The sequence below is a fragment of the Haemorhous mexicanus genome, chromosome 22, assembly GCF_027477595.1.
Source record: "Haemorhous mexicanus isolate bHaeMex1 chromosome 22, bHaeMex1.pri, whole genome shotgun sequence".
NCBI lineage: Eukaryota > Metazoa > Chordata > Aves > Passeriformes > Fringillidae > Haemorhous > Haemorhous mexicanus.
The window spans coordinates 4639345-4660687 of NC_082362.1; the positions used below are offsets into that span (position 1 = coordinate 4639345).

The following is a 21343-nucleotide window of genomic DNA, read 5'->3' on the forward strand; positions in this document are numbered from 1 at the left end:
TTTCACATGGCTCACCACAAAATACAGAGCAACAAATGTGCCTGTGTTGGAACCAAGCAGTTCAGAGAAACAGTCAGAAAGTTCTCTGAAAGCAAAACCAGACTGTGAACAACTGGAAAGACAAAACTGTATCACATTTCACATACAGAAAAATTACTCCAGCTTTTACTGCTTGGTAAACAGAGCTGAAGTTTGACACTGTGGTTGCAACATATTGTGAGGATCCCTATTAAAGGTCAGTGTGATCTTGAGCTAAACACTCCCAACAGCCTCTCTCTGCTAACAAAAGGAGTGCTGGGCCCTGAGTCTGCTCTTGGACATAAAGCAGAGTTACTGAGACTCCAAAATCGAGGTTAAAGCTCCACTCAACCTTTGAATAAAAGAAGAATATCTGTTGTGTTGAAAAATGCTACTTAAAGATACTGTCACATGTGGCAAGAGGTGCCACAGCACCAAATTTCCTGTGCTAAGAGGTGTTATTCAGACTCTTCCAGAGGTGTGATCCTTAAAATGTTTATTTCCTTTTAGGTTTTTATTAAACTTAACTTGGCTGTCAACTGCCACAGTTTTACATGTGATCAGCTCATCTTTACTCATTCCTTAACAAAAACCAAGCACTCAAACCACTCCTGCCCCAGCTAAACCTGCTTCCCCCAGCACAGGGGCTGCAGAACACAGAGGGACCTGCAGACCACAGCAGGAAAATGACGCCATGGAGAGATAATGCTAAAAATGAGTCCAAGTCATTTTTAGAGTAACAAACATCTGACTGGAGAAATCCCAGGTAACATTATACCTAAGCTTGTTCCTTAACAATTAGACAAGTGGAAAACACACAGACACAATTTGAAGATTTTTCTTTAAAGCAGGACTAAACCATTTAAAACATCTCTAAATTTATCCCACTGTTCTTCACCATTACAAAAAAAAAAATAGTTTACTGTATATCAGATTTTATGGCCAACTCTGTCACAGAAATCTGACTGCTCTGCCCTTCCAATTTCCCCTCTCCTGACTAATAAGCACAATTCCTAACAGGAGCCTTGTACTCTGCTGCTCTCTCTGTACACAAAATACCTGCTTTGCAGACTTCTGTTACTCAGAGTTTGACACAACTGTGCTAAGAAGAGTATTTATATTCATCATAGCTCCAATAGCAAAACAGATCCTTTCCTGAACAGAAAATGAGGTCTGACTTTAAAAAAAAAAAGCCAAGTCATATTTTGCTAGTGGCCAAAGTTTGGGCACAACTCATCCTCACACAGTCATTGTCCAGAGTCAGCTCAGTCATTCCCCACCAGGGAAGTACATGCTGCTGGGCTAGATTGCTTTTAGCTGCTGTGAAAACAAAACAAAACAAAACAAAAAAGCCAGACATATCTGGTACTACAACCCAACAGGAAAACAGATTTTTATAAATCACTGCCAAGTTTTCTGAAAGATTAATCACTCGGTGAGCATGTTAATCATTAGGTCACGGTATCCACCTTTTTTGATTTGGGAAGGGAGGTTAAGAAGACAAAGTTGCAAGGTTTTCTTAGAAAATAATTTCTTAGAAACCATTGCTTTATGATACAAAATCACAGAAAAGACAAATTCTCTACAAAAATTAGCAATTTGCAACCTGAAATATATTTACTTGGAGAAGCAAACAAGAGCATGTGTTCCACTGGACAAGCTCTTTCTGACAAAACAACACAGAAAGATGGAGTATAAGCATTGCTGGCTGCAAATGCCATTTTGCATGAGGAATTGATCACAAGTCTTCAAATAACACATCCCAAGTGATCAGGAAAGTTCTGCTTTTCACACTGGCTGCTGACACATGAATATTCATTATTTTGCTGCCCAAGCAAACCTTTTTATGGGCCTGGGATTTGCTTGTTTGTTTTTAGGTAAAATTGATTGTCCTCTTCCTAATTTTGATCTAATTCTTAGTCTTCTTGAGGAAAAACCTCACAGGTTTAATAACAAAGAAGATTAAAACCTCATGCAAAGCAGTTTAAGCAATTATTTCAAGCTGCACACTGAAAACCAGATTTCCCCCTCCCCCTCCTATTACATAAGGTACATGTTCCTCTGCTTTACAGGCCTAGAAAGCTTTCCAAACTCCTATTACCAGAGATTAATAAACTGATCACCTTTTCCTTCAGGGATATTTAATTCCCTTTTGAAGGACTATAGTTGAAAATGCTATTTATCTGCTGTGCTAAACTTGTCTGCTAAAGCCACTGAGTTTAGGTGAGCTGTGCTGTCATGTCAGCAGCTTGCAATTTCAACTTTCACAATCAGTAATTTCAGATTAAAAATATGAATCATTTGAGAAGAGATAGTTCTCTGGAAGTGCTTATTGGCAGGTAGTTGGGAGTGCAGTCCCAGGACTTTCACACTGTGAACTCTGCATCTTCAGGGCTGTTTCTACAAGACTCACTGATCCAGTCTGAAACCTCCATTCAGCTCCAACCAAAGTCTTTTTGTCCTTAATAAGACTAAAACCTTTTCTTAAAAGCAGTGAATGTCTTACAATTGCAGTGGGGTTAGAACAGGCTTTACCCTGAGTATTACCTTTGAAATCAGGGCTCCATGAACAGAAGTCCCACAGCAACAATGCAACTACAACTTGCAATAGTCAAGAACCCTTTCCTAAGTCTCAGAAAAAGAATACCATTTTGCAACTCTAACACTGATTGCTTGCTACAACACAGTAAAAATAGCTAAAGTGTTTCTCATGTGGAATGTTTGTGGTATTCCGTACTACATTTTTTCTGCAGACAGCAAGCAGGAACAGGGACATGCAGTGATGTGGCAGATTACCAGATGTTAACCTACTTTATTGAATTTCAGTCACTACTTTAAATTTGTGTTAGAACACCTTGAAGACGAAGGTAAGCCTGCTGAGATGAGAAATTCATGAAAATGCAAGTTATTATAATAAGATACACAAAGATTTTTATAAAGCACTGATCTATTATGACAGGTTCAATTTCCTTCCTGTCTGAAACACATTAAATCTTCAACCTCAAAAAAAAAAAAAAATCCAAACTCAAGACAAGGCACCTCAATCTACTTCTATGAACCTTTTTTGGTGTCAGATCTTTGCACAACGACAACAACATCTGTCCATTCTCCAGAGCAATTATTTTTCATCATCTAGAGCCTGTTGTTTTGAAGCAAAGTTCTGCACTTCCTGGGGAGGCAGCAGAACTGTAATGAACAAACATGGCTTACTTTAGAGAAAGAGGAAAGACATCTTAGATATTCTGAGGTTTTAATGGACACTTAAAGTTTTTAAGAGCTGGAAAAAGAAGTAAAAGTAAAGAAGTGTAAAGAAAGCTTTATAAAACTGCAGTCAATCCAGAAAAATCTAAAGGTGGTCTTACTTGAGCTCATTTGACATCATGACAAGTGCCTTGACAAGGCTGCCTGCTTTTACAAGCTGAAGGCTAAACTTTACCATCTTCTCAGGTGCAATTCTCTCACTGAATGCACATAATTAGGAACAAAGCTTTTAAGGCTTTAAATGGATTAGGTCATGATGACTTCCATGAACAAAGGCTGGCAGCTGGCAGCACCAGGCTGTGCGGACTGCTGAGGAATTACAGCAGCCATAGGAATGAACCCATGCCTGACCCCACGGGCCTGTCCTCAAACAGAAACTGAGGAACTGCACTGCAATGTACCTTTTTCATTTCATTTTCTAGGTTTTCCTCCTCCTGGCCTTCAGACAGTCTCCTCCTCAGCTCTGCAATTTCCCGCTCCATGTTCTCTCGGTACTGGCTCCACTGAGCTCGCTCCTGCTCCATCCTGTGGTGATACTGCAGCTCATAGTCACGGACAGTCTCTAGAAAACAGCATTTTCAAAACTTATTTTCAATGTAAGTTAAAGACCAGGGCTTTTGGAAGTCCATCTCCAACCACTCAGTGATTTACTATAATTAATCAAAACTAGGACAACTCTCCCTTCCCTCAGACTCCTGCCCCAAAACCCAAATACATAAGTAAAAGAACTGAAACTAAATTTCAATTAGTACCACCAACAGAACAGAGAGAAACAATCCCCAAAATCTGTGCAATTCCTAATTTCAAGGTAATGTACATGACTAATATCATACTTAGCAGCACACAAGTACATCATCCAAACAAATGACTAGAACCTTAAAAAGGTAGTCCAAAATGTAAAGAAATTCAAACTTCTCACATAGCTTCCATTTCCCCAGGATTCACACTACTCATCTCAGCTCAGGAGCTGCCTGTTTACACAGGGACAGCAGCTGGCACAGCTGAGCCTTAATCTAGGCTCATGTATCTGTGTAGATCATAAATAAACAGACATTGGTGTACTCAATATACATGAAGGTTTGTCTGTTCTGGGTGAAAAGCACAATGAGGTGATGGAAAAACTGCCCACAGCTGACAGGCTCTAGGCTCAGGATAGTGTGATCCTGTCTGTGAACCTTTAAGAAAACATATTTGTGGCAAGAGTCTGCTCCCGGTTCATATCCTTGTGTTCATTTCCTTTGTCTCAGAAATGTCAACAGCTGTGCAATGTGCAAATATAACAAGGAATAGATCAGAACTATTAAAAAAAAACACCCAGGACTGAGAGAGCAGCATGTGCAGTCAACACCCTGGGGGAAGGCCCATGTGAGTACTGGAGGGACACTTGACTGTGTGAGAGCAGAACTGTGTTCACACAGAAGGAAAAAAGAGAATCATGCTGGCAGCTTAAAGCTGTTTGCAGACTTGTCAAATTACAGGCATCATACTTATCTTCGTGGAAGGATGAAGCATCACACTCACAGTCCCTCAGAAATGCTTTGCATATACATGAGGTTCCCATGGCCATGAATTCTAAATTCTGTCCTCAAGCTGACAATAAAAAACCCATCAAGCTCCTTTTCACAGCCCTGAGAACTGCACTTCATCCAGCCCTTCTGCAGCTTTCCCAAGCCATAACAATTATCCATACTCTGAGGGAGAGCAGTCACAAATCCCTGAAGAATCAGAGTGGCTGATCTCAGCAGCTGGCCTGGTTGTTACCTTTCATGATGGCCTGGAGGGAAGCCACTTCTTCTTGCCACTGCCTCTTGACCTCATCGATGGCCTCCTGCTTGGTGGTCTCTGACACTGTGGCTATGGCCTTGATGTTCTCCATTTCAGCGTGGGCCTCCATCAGCTGGGTCCGCAGCTGGCCCAGGTCATCCTGGGCTGCCTGCAGCACTGCATTCTGTCTTTTCAGGTCCTCTGAAAGGAGGATTGGATACATTTAGCTGCATTAATGAGTTCAACCTGAAGTTTAGCCCCAGTTGCTATGGCAAAGAACAGAGGGGAGTGAAGGAAGCACTGGTATTAAAACATCTACCTGTAACGACTGAACAAATGTTGGCAGGTCTCTTCAGGGAATGCTTTTTCTTGGCTTTGCTTGCCCTTGCCTTTTATTAAAGGAGCATCTTATGGATGCAGACACAAAGCAGAAACTAGATATAACTAGGATCAATATACCTGAGGAAAGTGAACTGTGCTTTTTATCAGTTCTTATTATTCAACTAATTCTGGTAAGGAATCTGGAAAAGGCATGAACAGACTGGAAAACAGTTTTCCCCCCATTTCTGGGACCAACTTGCTTCTCAGTCAGGATGGAACACTTCATATTTCTTGAACAGAAACACTCTGCGACACTTTAGAGAGCCCACAAAAGAAAAATATGCAGCCTAGTTTGCTTTTTACCAAAAACTTTGGTAAAACTGAGCTTCTACAAAGAAAAGGGATATGTTCAATGGAACAGCCATTCTCTAACTGTTGCAACTATAAACAAAAATTAAACTAACTTCATATTACCCTCCTGAGTTCTCAGCTAATCTGAAATAGACAGCTCTGGAAGACATACATTATATAATTAATTCCAAAAGCACTAAGACAAAATATCTGTTTTATGCCCACATAGTCTGCTTCAATGACAACCACTTTTAGCAGAAACATCTGGCCAGCACACAACCAGCACCAAGCAATATCCATGTATTTCCCTCAGGGCCAAAAAGCTGAATCAATCCCAGTGCTCTCACCCTGACAGAGAATATAGAACCCAGAGCTAATCAAATACTTAAAAGGACATTAATCCTTGTGTAAAAAAACCAAGACTCTGTAGCATTAATATTCTTAATTTTCAAATGACAGTACTAAAGATGGGTTCCAACAGCCCCAATGAACATTTAGGAGAGGGAGGGGGAAAACCTTTGGGGAGGGTAAAAAAAAGAAGAGTAATTGCTTCTATAGTCTCCTCTGGTGTCCTTTCACTTCAGTAGCTGTGAAAGTTGGGGTGTTTTTTCTTCTCCTATAACAATTTATTTTGTATTTTTTGACTGTACCAAAATGGGAGAATTATTGCTGATCTCATCAGTGGTGTCTTGTATCTTAAATTTCATTTCATCCAGCCTTAGAAACACAAGTAAGTAGGCTTGCTGTATGATCCAATCTTCATTATGCCTGCTGTATTTCTGCTCTCATAAGCTTATACAGCAGCTGCAGTCTTAATGCATTATGTTTTGTCTCTGCTTTCATATGTTAAAGACAGGAAAATCATCAGAATTAGATAAATCAATCTGGCTCTCAGAACAGCTATCTCTACTCTCTGATCCTTCATCAGATATTTGAGCTCATATGACTTAAATTTTCCTATACATTGTGTTATTGAAATAGATGCCCTTGGCTGGTATTAAAACTTTTATAACGTTTGCTGCTTACAGCCTACCTCAGTTGGAAATTAAAGACAAATAAATGTTACATTAAAAAAAAGGCCACTGAGTAGAAACAGCACAGCATCCAGGCTATGTCTTCCCATTTATTAAATCAGTTCCTGCTCAGAGAGGACACCCTGAATTCAGGAAATTAGTATTAAAACTCACTAGTGGTATTTCTGCATGAACATCAAGTTGTTCTTGCTCCTTTCCACGAGGCAAATCTTTAAATTTAATTCCAAAGTTCATTCTAGAATGCTCAATAGTCACCTATTGAATCTCTTACATTCTTATTATAACTGTCTAAAAGACTATGCTTTGTACAGGGATTATTTGAAGTTCAATAAATTTCAGAATAATTCAGAGAACTAAGAACTTACCTTCCTTAGCCAGGTATAACTCCTTAAATTTTGCTCTCTTTTGATTAAATTCTTGCTCAAGTTGCTGCTTTGTGCGCAGAAATTCTGCATTGACCTTTTCCAATTCTGCTACCCGTTGTAGAAGAGCATCTAAAAATAAAGCAGAAGATAAGGTACATCACTAACAGTTACCCAGACATCCCATTCTGCAAGGCTGAGGTTTGGGGCTTACTCTTTTTAAAATGTCTTTACTCATTAGCTCTGCCCCATGATAATGAGGAAAAGTAGCCAGTCCTGTAAGGAACAAAGGAAGGCAGTTTTTCTTAAGACTGTAACACCAAATTCTAGTTAAACATCTCTAGGGAACTAGAGGGAATGTGGCAGGGAGTTCTGCAGAAGACAATCTTCCAAAGAAAGCCACAATTTGGTATATACAATGAAGGAAGAAATAGAAATAATTCTGGTGATGGCTTTTTCCCCTGGGAAGTGTGTGAGGGCTGAGCAATAAACACCAAGTGCTCAGAGACTGAGGTCAAAGAAAACAAAGTGACAGCAGCTCAGCTAACAGCTAAGAAAGGGCAAAGCACAGGAAGGAAACCCTGTGAGCTAAAAATCAGGTGCCATCATCAATCCAGCTTTCAGTTCTGCATGTTAACCAAAGGATGAACGAACCAGATTACATCTGGAGAAGTTTGCCAGAAGATGACCACAACCTACAGAGAATTAATTGATTGTAAGATCAAACTCTCCTCATTTCCAGCAGGTAAAAATCCTCAAGGGGGCACATACATCACTTTGTTTTCCAGAATTTACCACATCAGCCCTTCATTGTGTGGTACAACGAAAGAAGGAAGAGTAGGAAGTTTACAAAGATTGTTATAACATGCTTATTATTGAAAAAACCCTCATATTATAGCATTTTATGATGCTATAAAGACCCTCTACAACCACCAACCTATGTGCATGTGCAATATCAACTTTGCACCTCAAGTTCTGCTCTAGGTGGCAGTTTCAACTTGCACACCTCAGAATTCAAATATGAAATAGAAAGAAAAGACTGATGAATCAGAATAAAACACATCTCCCTGCTGCAATGCACTGGGGGAAAAAAATGTTCTTCTATATGAGTCTTTGTGTGTTCTGCAAAAGCATTTTGTGGGCATGTTCCAACTCTGCTGTGCAAAGTGAATCACTTCAGTTACAACCTCTATATAGCACAGACTAGATACACAAAATATTGATCCATCAGAGGTGTTTGTGTATTCCAAACAACACTTCCCACCACATTCAAGTAGTGAAAACATTCCAAAGGCTACACAACTTCAGCATCAAACATTCAGACTCACAAACAGCTGGAGTCAGCTCTACAGCTTGCAGTGGTAAAACACTGGCTGGGCAATGCCACTGAGATGGGGTCAGTTATTTTTGGTACCAGATGACGTAGAGTAAGAGCAGACACAAACAAAAGGACCTTCTAAGAGCACAGGTATGTTTTAGTGATTGCTGGTTATAAGAGCTCATGGTGTTACAAAATACAGCAGCTAATCTCTTCAGCTCTGTACTGAATAAAAGAAAAATGCAGATGAAAAACTGACAAAATTTTAATATCACTTAAAAAAAAATCCTAATTTTGTTTTTTTATCACCTTAAATACAATTACATAGGTTTTTCTGGCCAGCAGAGGGGGTGGGGGGAGTTAGTTCCTTATGTGATAGATTCTTATGTGGATAGTTCAAAGCCAACTGCACAGGAGTGTTCTCCAGAAAATGAAAGGAATCTGCAGCAAAGACACTGAGAGCAAAGCTTCAAGTGAGTTCAGAGAGTGTCTGGATCAAAACCAGGGATGAAACAGCACATGTGGAACCAGGTCTGGGTAGGAAAAACACTTCCCAAGGTTAAAGGGTTGCCTTTGATTTCTTGCTGAAGTCTTGCAAAGGGAAAGGGTTTGCTTGTGTTTTCACTCCCCCAGTGCTGTGCAGAGCCTGCAGCCACTGTGGCACCTCCTGCTCCACACCCCACCAACAGCTGTGCTGGCCCCAAGGAGCTGGGCTTGAGCTCAGCTTCAGCTCCTCAAGGGAAACTCCTGGAGGCACTAGAGCCTAAGGGAGCTGAGTGCCAGGGCCAGCCAGGCAGCTCTGCATCCACAGGCACCACCCTGCAGCCTCAAGCACACATTCCAACTGAACAAGGAGGAATCTGGGCATCCTTCACCTTGCACACGCTCTTTTGAAGACCACACAAATAAACTGTTTCATTCTACAGTTAGTAATTCTGAAAGTTAAATCAACTGTAGACTCAACTCTCCTGCCCTCAAAGATGACTCGAGCATTCCTTGTTTACTTAATTCCCTTTCCATCTTCCTCCAGCAGAGAGACAGCAGCAGCTGTGCTGCTGCTCCCATCAAAAAGTGCAAAGCAACCAAGCTGTACTTCTTCTGAAGGTGTGAATTGCTTCTGCTGAGGTTGGAAGGGGAAGAGGACACCCCAAGACCAGAATGTTCAAGTGCTTTCAGCTGGGGAAACAACACTCATCTTTTTGAAATCCTCCTGCCCAAACAGAAAGAGGGAGGGCAGAGTCACCAAGAAGGAAACGAAATTTAAATATTTACATTTTTACAGTATTCACCCCTCTCTACAGCCTGGCAGTTATGTCTAAAAAGTAATAAATAAATAACTAAATAATCAACCCCCTCCACAACTGAGTTCTGGCAGCTGTCAGGGCCAGCTGCAGGCATTCAAAATACCAAGCAGTTTAAGATCTCAACTGCAGGTCATCCATCACTGCAACTGTGCAGTAACATTGTTCTTTCGATTCTATGCTAAGTTTAAAGTGGTTTTACCACCTGTGCTACATATACAGCTCAGGACAGACCTCAGATCCTCACTGCAGTGAGACAAGGCACAAACTTGAGGACAACAGGCTTCATAGGTCAGCATCAACCCCCTCAAATGCACCTGCATTAGATGTAAAAGTGAAATAAAGTTTATTTTCTTTCTTTCTTGATGCCCTATTAACTACCACCTTTCTTTTAAGTGATTAAGTTTACAAAGAAATTATTTTCTTCTTCAGAGGTACAATTTGTACAAAAGCCATACAGACAATTCCCAAAATGCAAGTGTGATCCCAAGCCCAGTCTGCCAGGCACAGGTACCCTCGGGCTCCATGGCACAGATTAAAGTCCACTGGAGTCAATGGCAGGAAATGGGCTCATCCATAGATTTCCAATTAGGCCTTTGTCATTTATCACTTAATTTTCACTCTGAATTTAGGTCCAACTCACCCCAGGCCTATAACAGAGCTAAAAAAGAAAACTTAGTTGCTATCACCTTGAAGGCAGCCCCAAAGCAAGGCATCCATCAGCAGGCAGCGCTGCCCGGGCTGCCAGGGCCGGTCAGCAATGTTTAACCACGGATGGGGCACAGCAAACACAGCCGAGATGGGCAGCGCTGCTGGAGCCGCACCCGCCTGCAACCGGAGCCGGGGAACACCCGGCACCGGCACGGAACGCTCTGCATTTCCTCACACAACACCTAATTCCCTATTTAGGGCCCTGAGTCAACAAGAAATAAAAAAAAAAAAAACCCAAGAAACCCCCAAAATTCTATCAGTTTCTTAATTTTGGAAATAGCACTGAGAAAACTTTAAATTAAAATCCTAACAAGAAATCCTTTTGGCCAACAATTTAAAATATTATGAAGCTAAAAAGACTACAGATGACAGAGTTATAGATGCCAATTAAATCACTAGCTTTATTTCTAGCTAGCAAAACAGATTTTGCAGAGACACTCCAGGTCAGACACAGGGATCCCCATCTCCTGTGGAGCACTGACATTACAGCAAAGCACAGTGAATGTCATCATGAGCCCTAACCAGGGAGAAGAACTCAAAAAAAGGGCAGCAAAATCCATTTCAGAGCAGAATCACTGATTTACAGGAGAACCATAAAACTGCTGCAATACATGAAGAGAAACTCCAGTGAAAAAAGATACAGCTTTCTCTTAACCCACTGCAAAACAAAGTTCCAATTCTAGGAAAACACAGGGAAAATATACATTTTTTTATTGACTCGTTATTTAAAAGCTGTTCCACAGATCAGCTCCAAAAAGAGTTAAATTTTATATATGACAGTTTCCAGTTACACAAACATGTAGCGATCATTCCAGAACTAAGACAGACAAAGCTGATTATCAATAAGACTATTTTTGAGTACCAGGTCTATTTATAAAATTAATGCCATAAAGCTTTCTGCTTGATATTTAAAGAGTCAAATATGGCATCAAGAGTTCAGTCCAAAATAGCTGAAATATGAAAACAGAGCAGAAAAAAAAAACCCACACATACAATCAACTTTTTGGAGACAGAAAAAAAATATAGTTTCTGTCATTTTCTACCATTCTTTTGCTGTCCTGATTGCTTGAGAACTATGAAACAATACTTATTTCCATGAGTATGAGTTTCTACTATGACTTTCTACTATTTTCTATGAGCACTAGTTTTCATCTATCATGAGATCATTCTGGAACCACAATTATGCTAATACATAAACTTTTAATCTAAGTCTGCCACCAGACCGTTCATACAGACTGCTAAAAGCTTTTATTTATTGTACTCAAACAGGATTTGATGAAAAAAGAACAACCAACACCCCCCCACTCTTACAATAAACCCCAATTTAAACCACATAAACCCCCAATAAACCCCAGCTGTTTGCATGAGGCACTCAGAAGCAAAGGAACAGATTATGGTTCTTTGAATAAGCATGTTAAACAGAAGCAATTCCTGACTTATGAAATAGGGTTGTTTTATTTTCAATAAACATTTGCCCTTACATACAGATATCCAACAGCAGCAGATCAAACTGGAGAGAAAGAAGAAAAAAAAAATCCCAGGAAAAAAAAATTACTTGCTTTTCTCAAACTTGCACTTGCAAGCATCAAGCATTTTATTTACTGGGCCAAATGGCTCAAGCTCACTGGTCACACACATTCCTTGTTTTATTTGAGGGCAGAGAGTGACCCCTGACTTCTCACTTGCCACCTTCTGTTTCAGAGTGTCACCAACGCCTCTTGACTGTCACAGCTCCCCTTTCAGAGTGTTAAACTGTGTGTGGTGAGGAGAACTCAACCCCAGAAAGGGAAAAACCAGGGGGTTCTGCTCCACAGCCCTGCCCTGGCACAGCACCTGGAACTCAACCCCAGGAAGGGACAACCAGGGGGTTCTGCCCCACAGCCCTGCCCTGGCACAGCACCTGGAACTCAACCCTAGAAAGGGAAAAGCAGGGGGTTCTGCCCCACAGCCCTGCCACAGAACCTGGAACTCAACCCCAGGAAGGGAAAAGCAGGGGGTTCTGCCCCACAGCCCCAGCACAGGACCTGGAACTCAACCCCAGGAAGGGACAAGCAGGGGGTTCTGCCCCACAGCTCTGCCCTGGCACAGCACCTGGAACTCAACCCCAGGAAGGGACAAGCAGGGGGTTCTGCCCCACAGCCCTGCCACAGGACCTGGAACTCAACCCCCAGGAAGGGACAAGCAGGGGGTTCTGCCCCACAGCCCTGCCCCAGCACAGCACCTGCTCCCAGCACTGAGCTGCTCTGCAGAAGCAGCTCAGGCAGCTCCCCATTTCTGGCAGAGCAGCTTTCAGACACTGCTGCATTCATCCAGCCATTTCTGGCTGATTGTGCAGCTGAAGGTTATTTGACATCCACAATTTGTTCTCTATTGACTAAACATTCACAGGGCAAACAATCCAGTACCAATTTAAGGCCAAATCCATAAAAATTTGGTGTTGCTGACAAAAGCAGGTATCACCATGCAGATCAGAGCCTTGCTGCATCATATCTGTTACAGAAGCTTTATATTTATTACAGTAAAACAGCAAGTGCAGGATGAAAAACATTCAGCCAAGCACTGTATGTTACCAACATCTAAACATATAATAAATACTCTATTAATATCAAGTGGAAGTTTGCAATATATTATTAAGTTTGAAAGTAATGTTATTTTTAATTGAAGCTGATGACAAACATCTTTCCACTATAGCCTGTAATCTCAGTAGTGCCTATTCCTACTCTATTTTTCTTTTTTATGCTAAACACTGTGTGACATCCTACATTAAGGATCTTAGAGAGAAAATGAAAAGCCATAACTAAATTAAAGTAATTAAAATCTGAAGAAATCTAGATGTTTGAATAAATGGGAAGACTGTCTTCTATAATACAATCAAGAATCACAGAATGGTTTGGGCTGGAAGGGGCCTTAAAGATCATCTCATTACAAACCCCTGGCTTGTGCAGGGACACCTGCCATTAGATGAGGTTGCTCCAAGCCCTGTCCAGCCTGGCCTTGGACACTTCCAGGGATGAGAGAGCCACAAGAAGAGAACAAGCAAAAGGGGGAGAGAAAACAAAGGTCCTTTAAATGGCTTAACTAAACCTGCAGAGATAAACAGCCATATGCAGTAACAACTAAGTGATTTTCCCCAACAGAACAACAAATATCTTCATGCACAACTACAAGGAAAAGAAGGCCAACACACAGTTTCTCCTTCCCCATTTTTTTTCCACTTCCCATTTTTTCTCCCTTTTCACAGCACTCACAATGTGTTAACTACTTCCTTGCTTTGTTATTGCCTCCTTCAGCTTCTTTCCTAGACACAAAAGCAGGCAGCTGCTTCCTGGGGTCCAGATCTCCATCTCATGACACTCCATTACACTCAGTAAAGGAAAATCACACCTGACTTCCAGCTTGGTAAACCCACTTCATGTGACAAGTAATGCTGTTCTATACACGTAGTCATTCTGACCCCAGGTTAACTTAAGTCCAGTTTTAAATTTATGCTTAGTTAACCATTATTTACATTGGACTGCAATGGAACACTGCTCACCCACATCAAGTATCAGGGGAATGCACTTAAACATGGATGTCCATGTTGACAAAAGTGAGCTTGAATTTTTCTCCAAGAGTTTGTTTTCATTTGCCAAAATCATTATTTCTTCTCAAGGACAGTCCCCTACCTCCATCATTATAGCCTGGCTTTTTGTACATCCCTGCTCACCAAAGTAGCTGCTTCTTTCCTTTTAACTAGGCTGCCATCAGACCTCTCAGTTCTGTGCACACAGTCTTCTCCACAGCAGTCTCAACTTAATGCACAAGAAGATTTACCATCATTAATTTTCACTCTATTTCATCTCTGTCACTGATGTTTTGGTGAGGAGAACAATTCGTCAAGAAATTTCAGGAAAACAACACTGTTGGTTATCATTTTTTTTTCCAAGAAAATCAACTGCACTCTGTGCTTTATCAGTTCTTTGAATAATTTAAATAGGGCAGCAGTGGATGAATCACAGAGTTGGAAAAGTCAACCAGATAGCACCATTAATGGAATCCCATGGAAAGGATTTTGGTTGTAATCTGCTGCTACCACCAGTGAATCTCCTCAAAAACACAGTGTTGCTAAGCTTGAATGCATATCAGAGTATTTCAAAAGTCAACAGCAAGCTACAGTCTGGTGAACTTTGAATTCATCTACAGTGACACAAAATGGAGAGAACAGAGTTACCAATCTCATCACAATCACCAGCATTTCCCCTGCTCCTAAGTGCTTGCATCTTGTTCCCCTTGCTTGAACAATTTTTCTTTTTTCTATCTGCTCTTTTCAGAAGGATCAATTTGGAAAAACAGAACAAAACAAAACAAAACAAAAAAAAACCCCAAACTAAAACAGCTCAGTGTCTCCTTGCATTTATGAAGAGGGTTATTTACTCTACAGGCTGTGGGCATTTACTCAGACCAGTCACTGCTTTGAGCAAACAAGAGCAGGGTGATGGCAGCACAGAACTGGGCAAGGTGAAGTCCCCAGGAACTGGGCACATTTCTCCAAGAGGGTTCACAGCTGGATTGCACCGCTGCCACCCTAGGTAGATCTCCACACCCTGCAGGCACAGCAAAGCTTTTTGAGCATTTCACACATCTGAGCTCAGACAATGCAGCTGTCAAACGCTTCACACACGTCCCTGCCCCTTTCATTTCACCAGCCTGTCCCTCCTCATTATCTGAAAGATAAACACCAACAGAAGGTGTTTTAAGCAAGCACAGAGGCTCCTCCAGCCTGGAACCAGACCTCCAGCACAGCCACCTATTCCTTTCCACAGCGTTTGAAAACAAGTCCCCAAAAACGTCAAGTCACATAAATCTTCCCGACCAAAGCAAGACTGAAAATATGAATGAGCCTTCGTATTTACACAGGAATATTTCTGCCAAGTTTTTCCACGCTACCACGTCTCATCATTTGTATGATATAACCAGAATATCCAGAGCTGGATTACACGTGGCAATTCCACTTGACAGTGAGGTTTTCAGTGTGTCTTCCCAGTAAAAGAAAATTTAAGTTGAGGATATTGTCTGCTTTAGTAAACCAGCAGGAATCTGCTGTTCTGGTGAAATAAAAATATTTCAGATCGAGAGCCATTTAGGGGGAGATTCTGATATGTATTTCATTTTACAGGAGACCCCCTACACAATTTGCACTCTGAGCACCACTAATATAACTGTTCTCTTAAAATGTAAACATTTGCTAAACCCAGACAACAGACTGATTTTCTTTCAAGATAATTTAATTGCTGACTCATTTGCAGTGGGAGGAAAAAAATCCCTGTGACACCTTATTATATGTTTATCACTTCGCCTACAGATTTATTAAAGGCTGTCCTCTTCAGGCAGAAAAATGGGAATAAAGTATGACTCAACTCTCAGGAAAAAACAACCAACAAAACAACACAAAACAACCCTACTGCATTGTTCTCTTTGATGAATAAGTTAATACATAAAAGAAAACCATTACATTAATTCCAAAATTCCCCCAGACACCACTAGTCTGAGATCTTGTGCTGTCTTGCTCTTTGTCATGGGGCCAAGAACTGAGGTGCAGCTTTGAGAGCATCCAGGCTACAGACCACCCCAGGTACTCTGCTTCCCAATTTCTGAGCAGAAAGAACAATTAATGATAACATAACACACCTAAAAATTCAAAGGCAGGTAACAAAAGTGAAATATACCTCGACCAAGAAGGTGATGTGGAAGAAACCAGAATGAAGCCAATGTTTGTGAAATTTATATAGGCAATGGCTTTTGCAATTTACCATTGCTACAGGCATGAGGACACTGCCATTTAAAGCAAATTGGCATCTTTATGGACATTTTCAAAAGCTGAAATAATCACAAGAGCATGGAAACTCACTTCCTCATGCACAGCTACCAGACAGCACTACAGTAATTTCACAGGTACCAGAAAAACTTCAGAGATAGCAGCAACTCATGAGTTATGGATGTGAACAAGCAGCACAACAGGGAGTTAACACCTCATTTCTTTCCCACTATGGTTCCCTACCCCTTGCTACATAATCTGGCCACTCAAATTGGTATACAGAGAATAAACTGGGAAAGAGAACAGGTAAAAACTTACTTTCCAGGAATAGTAATTTTAAAATTTTAATTGCCAGAACAGCAGGTTGTAGGCATGAAAAAGCAGTGCTGTAGAGTAGCCACTTAAAGGCTATAAATCTTAATAAATGGCCTGGAAAATAGCCTGTTGCTAGATACATGTATGGAGACATTGTGATGATAAATAGTATAAGAAATAATAATAAGAAAAGACAATTAACCTCTTTATTTGATAAGGAACAGGATACAGATCCTATTATTTGGAGTAAGGTTTCTACAGCAATTTAATAGGTTCCCTGAGAACAACAGACTAGTACTCCCCCAAGCCTCTAAAATTTATTTCTTGACAGAAAATACTGTTGAGATTCTATATATTCATATTTTTTGCTACCACTTGTCAACTACATGAATTCCTGAACAGTTAAAAAGGAAGAAAATCCTCCTCCAGCATGAAATTTTCAAATAATTTAAAATATTTCAGGGGCCTAAGCAATACAGAATGGGAAGGCTTGACTAAGCCTGCAGTTACAATCATTTAAAATCAATTTCTGTACTGGTGGTCATCTGACAGGGTAACTCAGCACTCCCACCTCACTGTGAGCACATGTGCCTTTTACCCCCACCATGTTATGGGAGTTTTTGACAGCAGTGAGAGCATCAGAAGTGACACAGGAAAAAACTGGAGAGTGGGAGGGCAGTGAGTCTCAAACCAGGCCCAAAGCAGACCACACCTAGCACTCAGCTGAGCACAGAGCAGACCTGACACACACGTGGCAATGAACACACAGATCAGAGTAAACTGTGAAAAAAAAGTCAGAATGATACCCTTGGACTCTCATATTACTGCTGTGTGGTCTACACCCTTCCTTAATGCCAGCTCTAATGCTTATCATGTCTTTCACTAAATTAAACTAATGAATTCAGCAGTGAGTAGTTCTCAGCTGGGTGACTGAGCTGAACTGGGCTCAGTGATGGGTCCAATGTGCAGAGCTGGCAAAAGGAAATGAGGGAAACACGACTGTGGGAGCAGGAAGAAAAGAGCAGGAACACTTCTTTCAGCACCAGCAACCTTCTAGACTGGCTTAGCTGCAACATGAAACCACAGCCTATGGGTACAGCCTGATTATCAGTTTAACCTAAGCGCTTGCTGTCTGCCAAAAGAAATAGTCTGGCCTTCCTTCTGTCCCCCACTCTCCCTTGTGGCTACTGAGATTGGTGTAGTCATGCAGCAGAACTTACTTTTTAAAGACTTGATGACTGATATTTCTAAGTGATAAATAACCTTTTTCAAATCCTGATTTCCATTCAGACTCTCCAGGGGAAGCTGACAAACTTAATTGGTATTAGAAAGCAAAGTCCAAAGCTCAGGTTTCCTACCAGTGTTTGTACACACTCAGGTTTTGAACAAATGCAGCTGAAAGAGATGCACTGCACTGCAGTTTCCAGTACAGAAGTGCTTAGACTGGTACAAAACCTAGAGCTGAAGATAAAAATACATCAGAAAACATTCCTATCCCACAATAAGATTAGGCTCACATTTACTTTTACTTGAAAGCAAATACAGTTAGATTAGACATTGTAACAGGCCATTACAGCCCCTACTGATGGATCCTCAGCTAAATGTAATCCTTAGTGCCTCCAACAAATTTAACTCTGTAACCTCAGGAGTTAAAGCACCAGTTTGAGATTTAACATCTTTATCTCCAGTTTCATCTAGGACTCCAACAGAAGCTGTGAAGACCAGACAGACAGCTCTAACATCTTCACAGCTAGAAGTGTCACTCAAGCATAGAACCCAGAGTTTGCCTAATTGCTTTCCCATTAATTTCACATGGGAGAAGACACAAACAGACACTGCAAGCTGGCAATTAAGAAACCTTACTTGAAACCAATCTTTAAAAGAATATTTAAAAGATGCAGTATATGACATAAAGATGCCAGCCTGTCAGATGATCTGAAATAAGAGAGCCAAATTCAGGCTTTGTACTTCACCAAAATAAACCAAGTAACACCACAGATAAAATGTATCAGAGGGATTTTGGTATAGGTTACTGTTAATGTAAGATGAATGTTTCAATTTTTGTGTCTGAAGTCAATGGGATGCCAATATGAACTCCTGCAAGCCTTAGGAAAGAATTTTCTTAAAGGATACTGGACATGAAAATTTATTGTAGATGGTTAAAATACTTACTGCTTGAGCAATAACTTCTAGCACTCCTCTGTGTTTCTTCCTGTGTAGATTAAGACAAGGGCACTGAACACCCAGATGTAAGGATCGTATTATACTCTGTGGTTTTATCTGCCTTACTGTTTGCAAGTTACTGCTTTGTTATTTTTTTAAAGCAACCAACCATGGTGCTGCCTCCTCATTTTGCATAGCACTGATGCAGCACAGATGAAAATAAATAATTTCTGTTGGGCAGAATTTTAATGGTGACTAGCCATGCAAATACAAAGTTACCCTACCAAGGCAGGGGTGTGGGGGCTAAGCAGTTATACAGGAAACACCCAACAAAAAGGGTGAAAGAGCTGTTTCTCCTTTTGTTGGGCATATTCCTCTCCTTTGCTGCCATTTAAACAGCATTGCAAATCTTGTTGCAATTATCTGTAAGCTAAAAACGTGTATTGGCAGAAGATACAATACAAACCACACACTCTATTCAGGTCACTGGCTTAAAGGCATGGGAACACCATTATAATCGACAATGCTGGTTTGGTCTGATCCCCAGGTAATCCTTCCCTCTCACCTCCAGGCTATTCCCTCTGGAATACACAGTTAATGCTACCATTGCCTTCCAGTTATTGATTCCAGTTCACTTTGCCATGTATAACTTCTGTTCTTGCATTTTTGCTCCACAGCTTTACCAAAAACCATTTTCAAAAACCACAAAATACAAAAAATAAATATTAATAAAATCCCACCCAAATTTAAATTTCTTCTCAGTGTGACTCACCACAGTAAGGCTTATTAAGTGCTTCTGTCTTATTAAGTAACTAAAAATCAGACTGCCTTTTTTTCTTCCACTCTAGGATTCTGGTTATTTTTCAGTCCCTAACCCAGCCAGACATACAAGACAGGGCCCTTACCTGCACACAGAACCAAATGAGCAGATCACAGCTCTGCTGTTTCCTGTCCTCCTCTCAACTGATACCAACTTTCAGAACTGCTCTGATAGCCAAAAGATGGAATGCTTCAATTTTCTACTTCTATTTCCAAGAGGCAGAAGTTAACTTCCAACAATGAATTTTGTGCAATCTGTGAGGCACTTACCAAGGTATTAGAGAATCAGATCTCAGTCAACCTTGTGATTAAGTACCCAAAGTTCACTGCCTCAAAATTCTATAATCTGTTCTGAAAAATCACTCAGAACCTTAACATGTTTAAGGTAGGGCTGAAAAGCAGATAAGCAGTTCTGTATACCAATAATAAAGCACAATGAGATCTTCCTTCCTGAGTGCCAGAACCTGAAGAGCTCTTAAATAAAGAAAAATGTATTTTAAAAAGAGTAAAAAAGCTAAGGTCCAGCATAGCTAGGGAGCCATATTGCTCGGAAAAGACATTTTTCACTGAGGAAGTTTGTAGAGTCATGTGAGTTTCTCCAGAAGAGGAAGAATAGAGGGATGGGTGTGATCCCACAGAGCAGAGCAAGGCCTGGAGCAGCCAAAACAAGGGCAAGGTCCAGGGGATACCCCCAGACAAGAAGTGGCAAAAGGCAAGGAGAGCAATATTAAAGAAGCTGAGGTGGTGGCTGGGAAGGAGGAAACCAGAGGACCTGCTGAAGAGCAGCAGTTGCCCAAGACACTGCCAAATGACTGACTGGGTGTTTGACCAGGGAGGGAGCAAAAACCTGAGAGCAAAGAGCAAGCAAGGCCACGTTTCTGCTGCTTGGCTGTGTGAAGCAGGAATTGCCAGAGGAGATAGAAACAGACAGAAAAGGTGATTCAAGAGCTTTTATTCTTCATTGTACTGAAGGAGCCAGGCCTGGGAAGAGAAGTGTAGGATAGGAACAGGAAGGAGGGAAGCACCACCACAAGTCAGCTGAATGCTAAGGGGAGTTGTGGCTGACAGAAGGAGACATGAATGGGGGGAAAAAAAAAAATGCACACAATTCCTCATTATATCAGTGGTCCTGCTGCAGTTCTGCACTCTTAGGGTACTACAGGCACTGCTTATACAGTAACAGGACAACTCAGAAGTTTTCTCAGGTACTTTCCAGGTAAAAAAAGCCTCCTCCTTCTGAATAGCACAGAAATACTAACCAAGGGTACACTGCTCACTTGTTATTCCTATGCCAATTTACACAAAAATATCAAATGATTTAATTTTTTCCAGAGATAATTCATCATCATGCTTAACTGACTATACTATGACTAAAATGACACAATGCTTGCCCTATTTATAGAATAACTTGTGGAGGGTAGCACCATTAGCTCAGCCACTACTAAATCAGCCACTAAAATCAACTCTGTAAGTAAAGGCTGAACCACTGAGCAGTACCAGATCTTTGATGTAGAAGATGTTCCTCTGAAATACACACACACAATGGCTTTCATGGCAGCCTTGTTAGCAAGTGCTGCTTACCAATGTCACCAGCTCTTACCTTGAAAGACTTCAGTCAGAGTAAAGCCATCATCTCAAATTCAGGCTTTTTCTTTTTTTTTTTTTTTAACTACATATTTGGTATTTTTTAAGAAGAAAAGAGTATAGTTCAAACACCTAAATCTAGGGTAGAAAACTTCACATCTGAGAGGCACTTTTTAATAAAATGCCTGGAGTGAAAGCCCAGCAAGTCTGCCAGTCAACCATCACCC

General features: G+C 40.9%; 1 protein-coding gene across 1 annotated transcript in view; it reads right to left on the reverse strand.

Annotated features, from left to right (window-relative positions):
• The window catches only part of RABEP1 (rabaptin, RAB GTPase binding effector protein 1), a 44355-nt gene that overhangs the window by 18787 nt on the left and 4225 nt on the right, over positions 1 to 21343 (reverse strand). Inside the window, exons 2-4 of the mRNA XM_059866026.1 lie at positions 7115 to 7243; positions 5041 to 5244; positions 3681 to 3841 (exon numbers count right to left, since the gene is read on the reverse strand). Of these exons, the coding sequence (XP_059722009.1) occupies positions 3681 to 3841; positions 5041 to 5244; positions 7115 to 7243 (494 nt within the window). The remainder of the gene's footprint in view (positions 1 to 3680; positions 3842 to 5040; positions 5245 to 7114; positions 7244 to 21343) is intronic.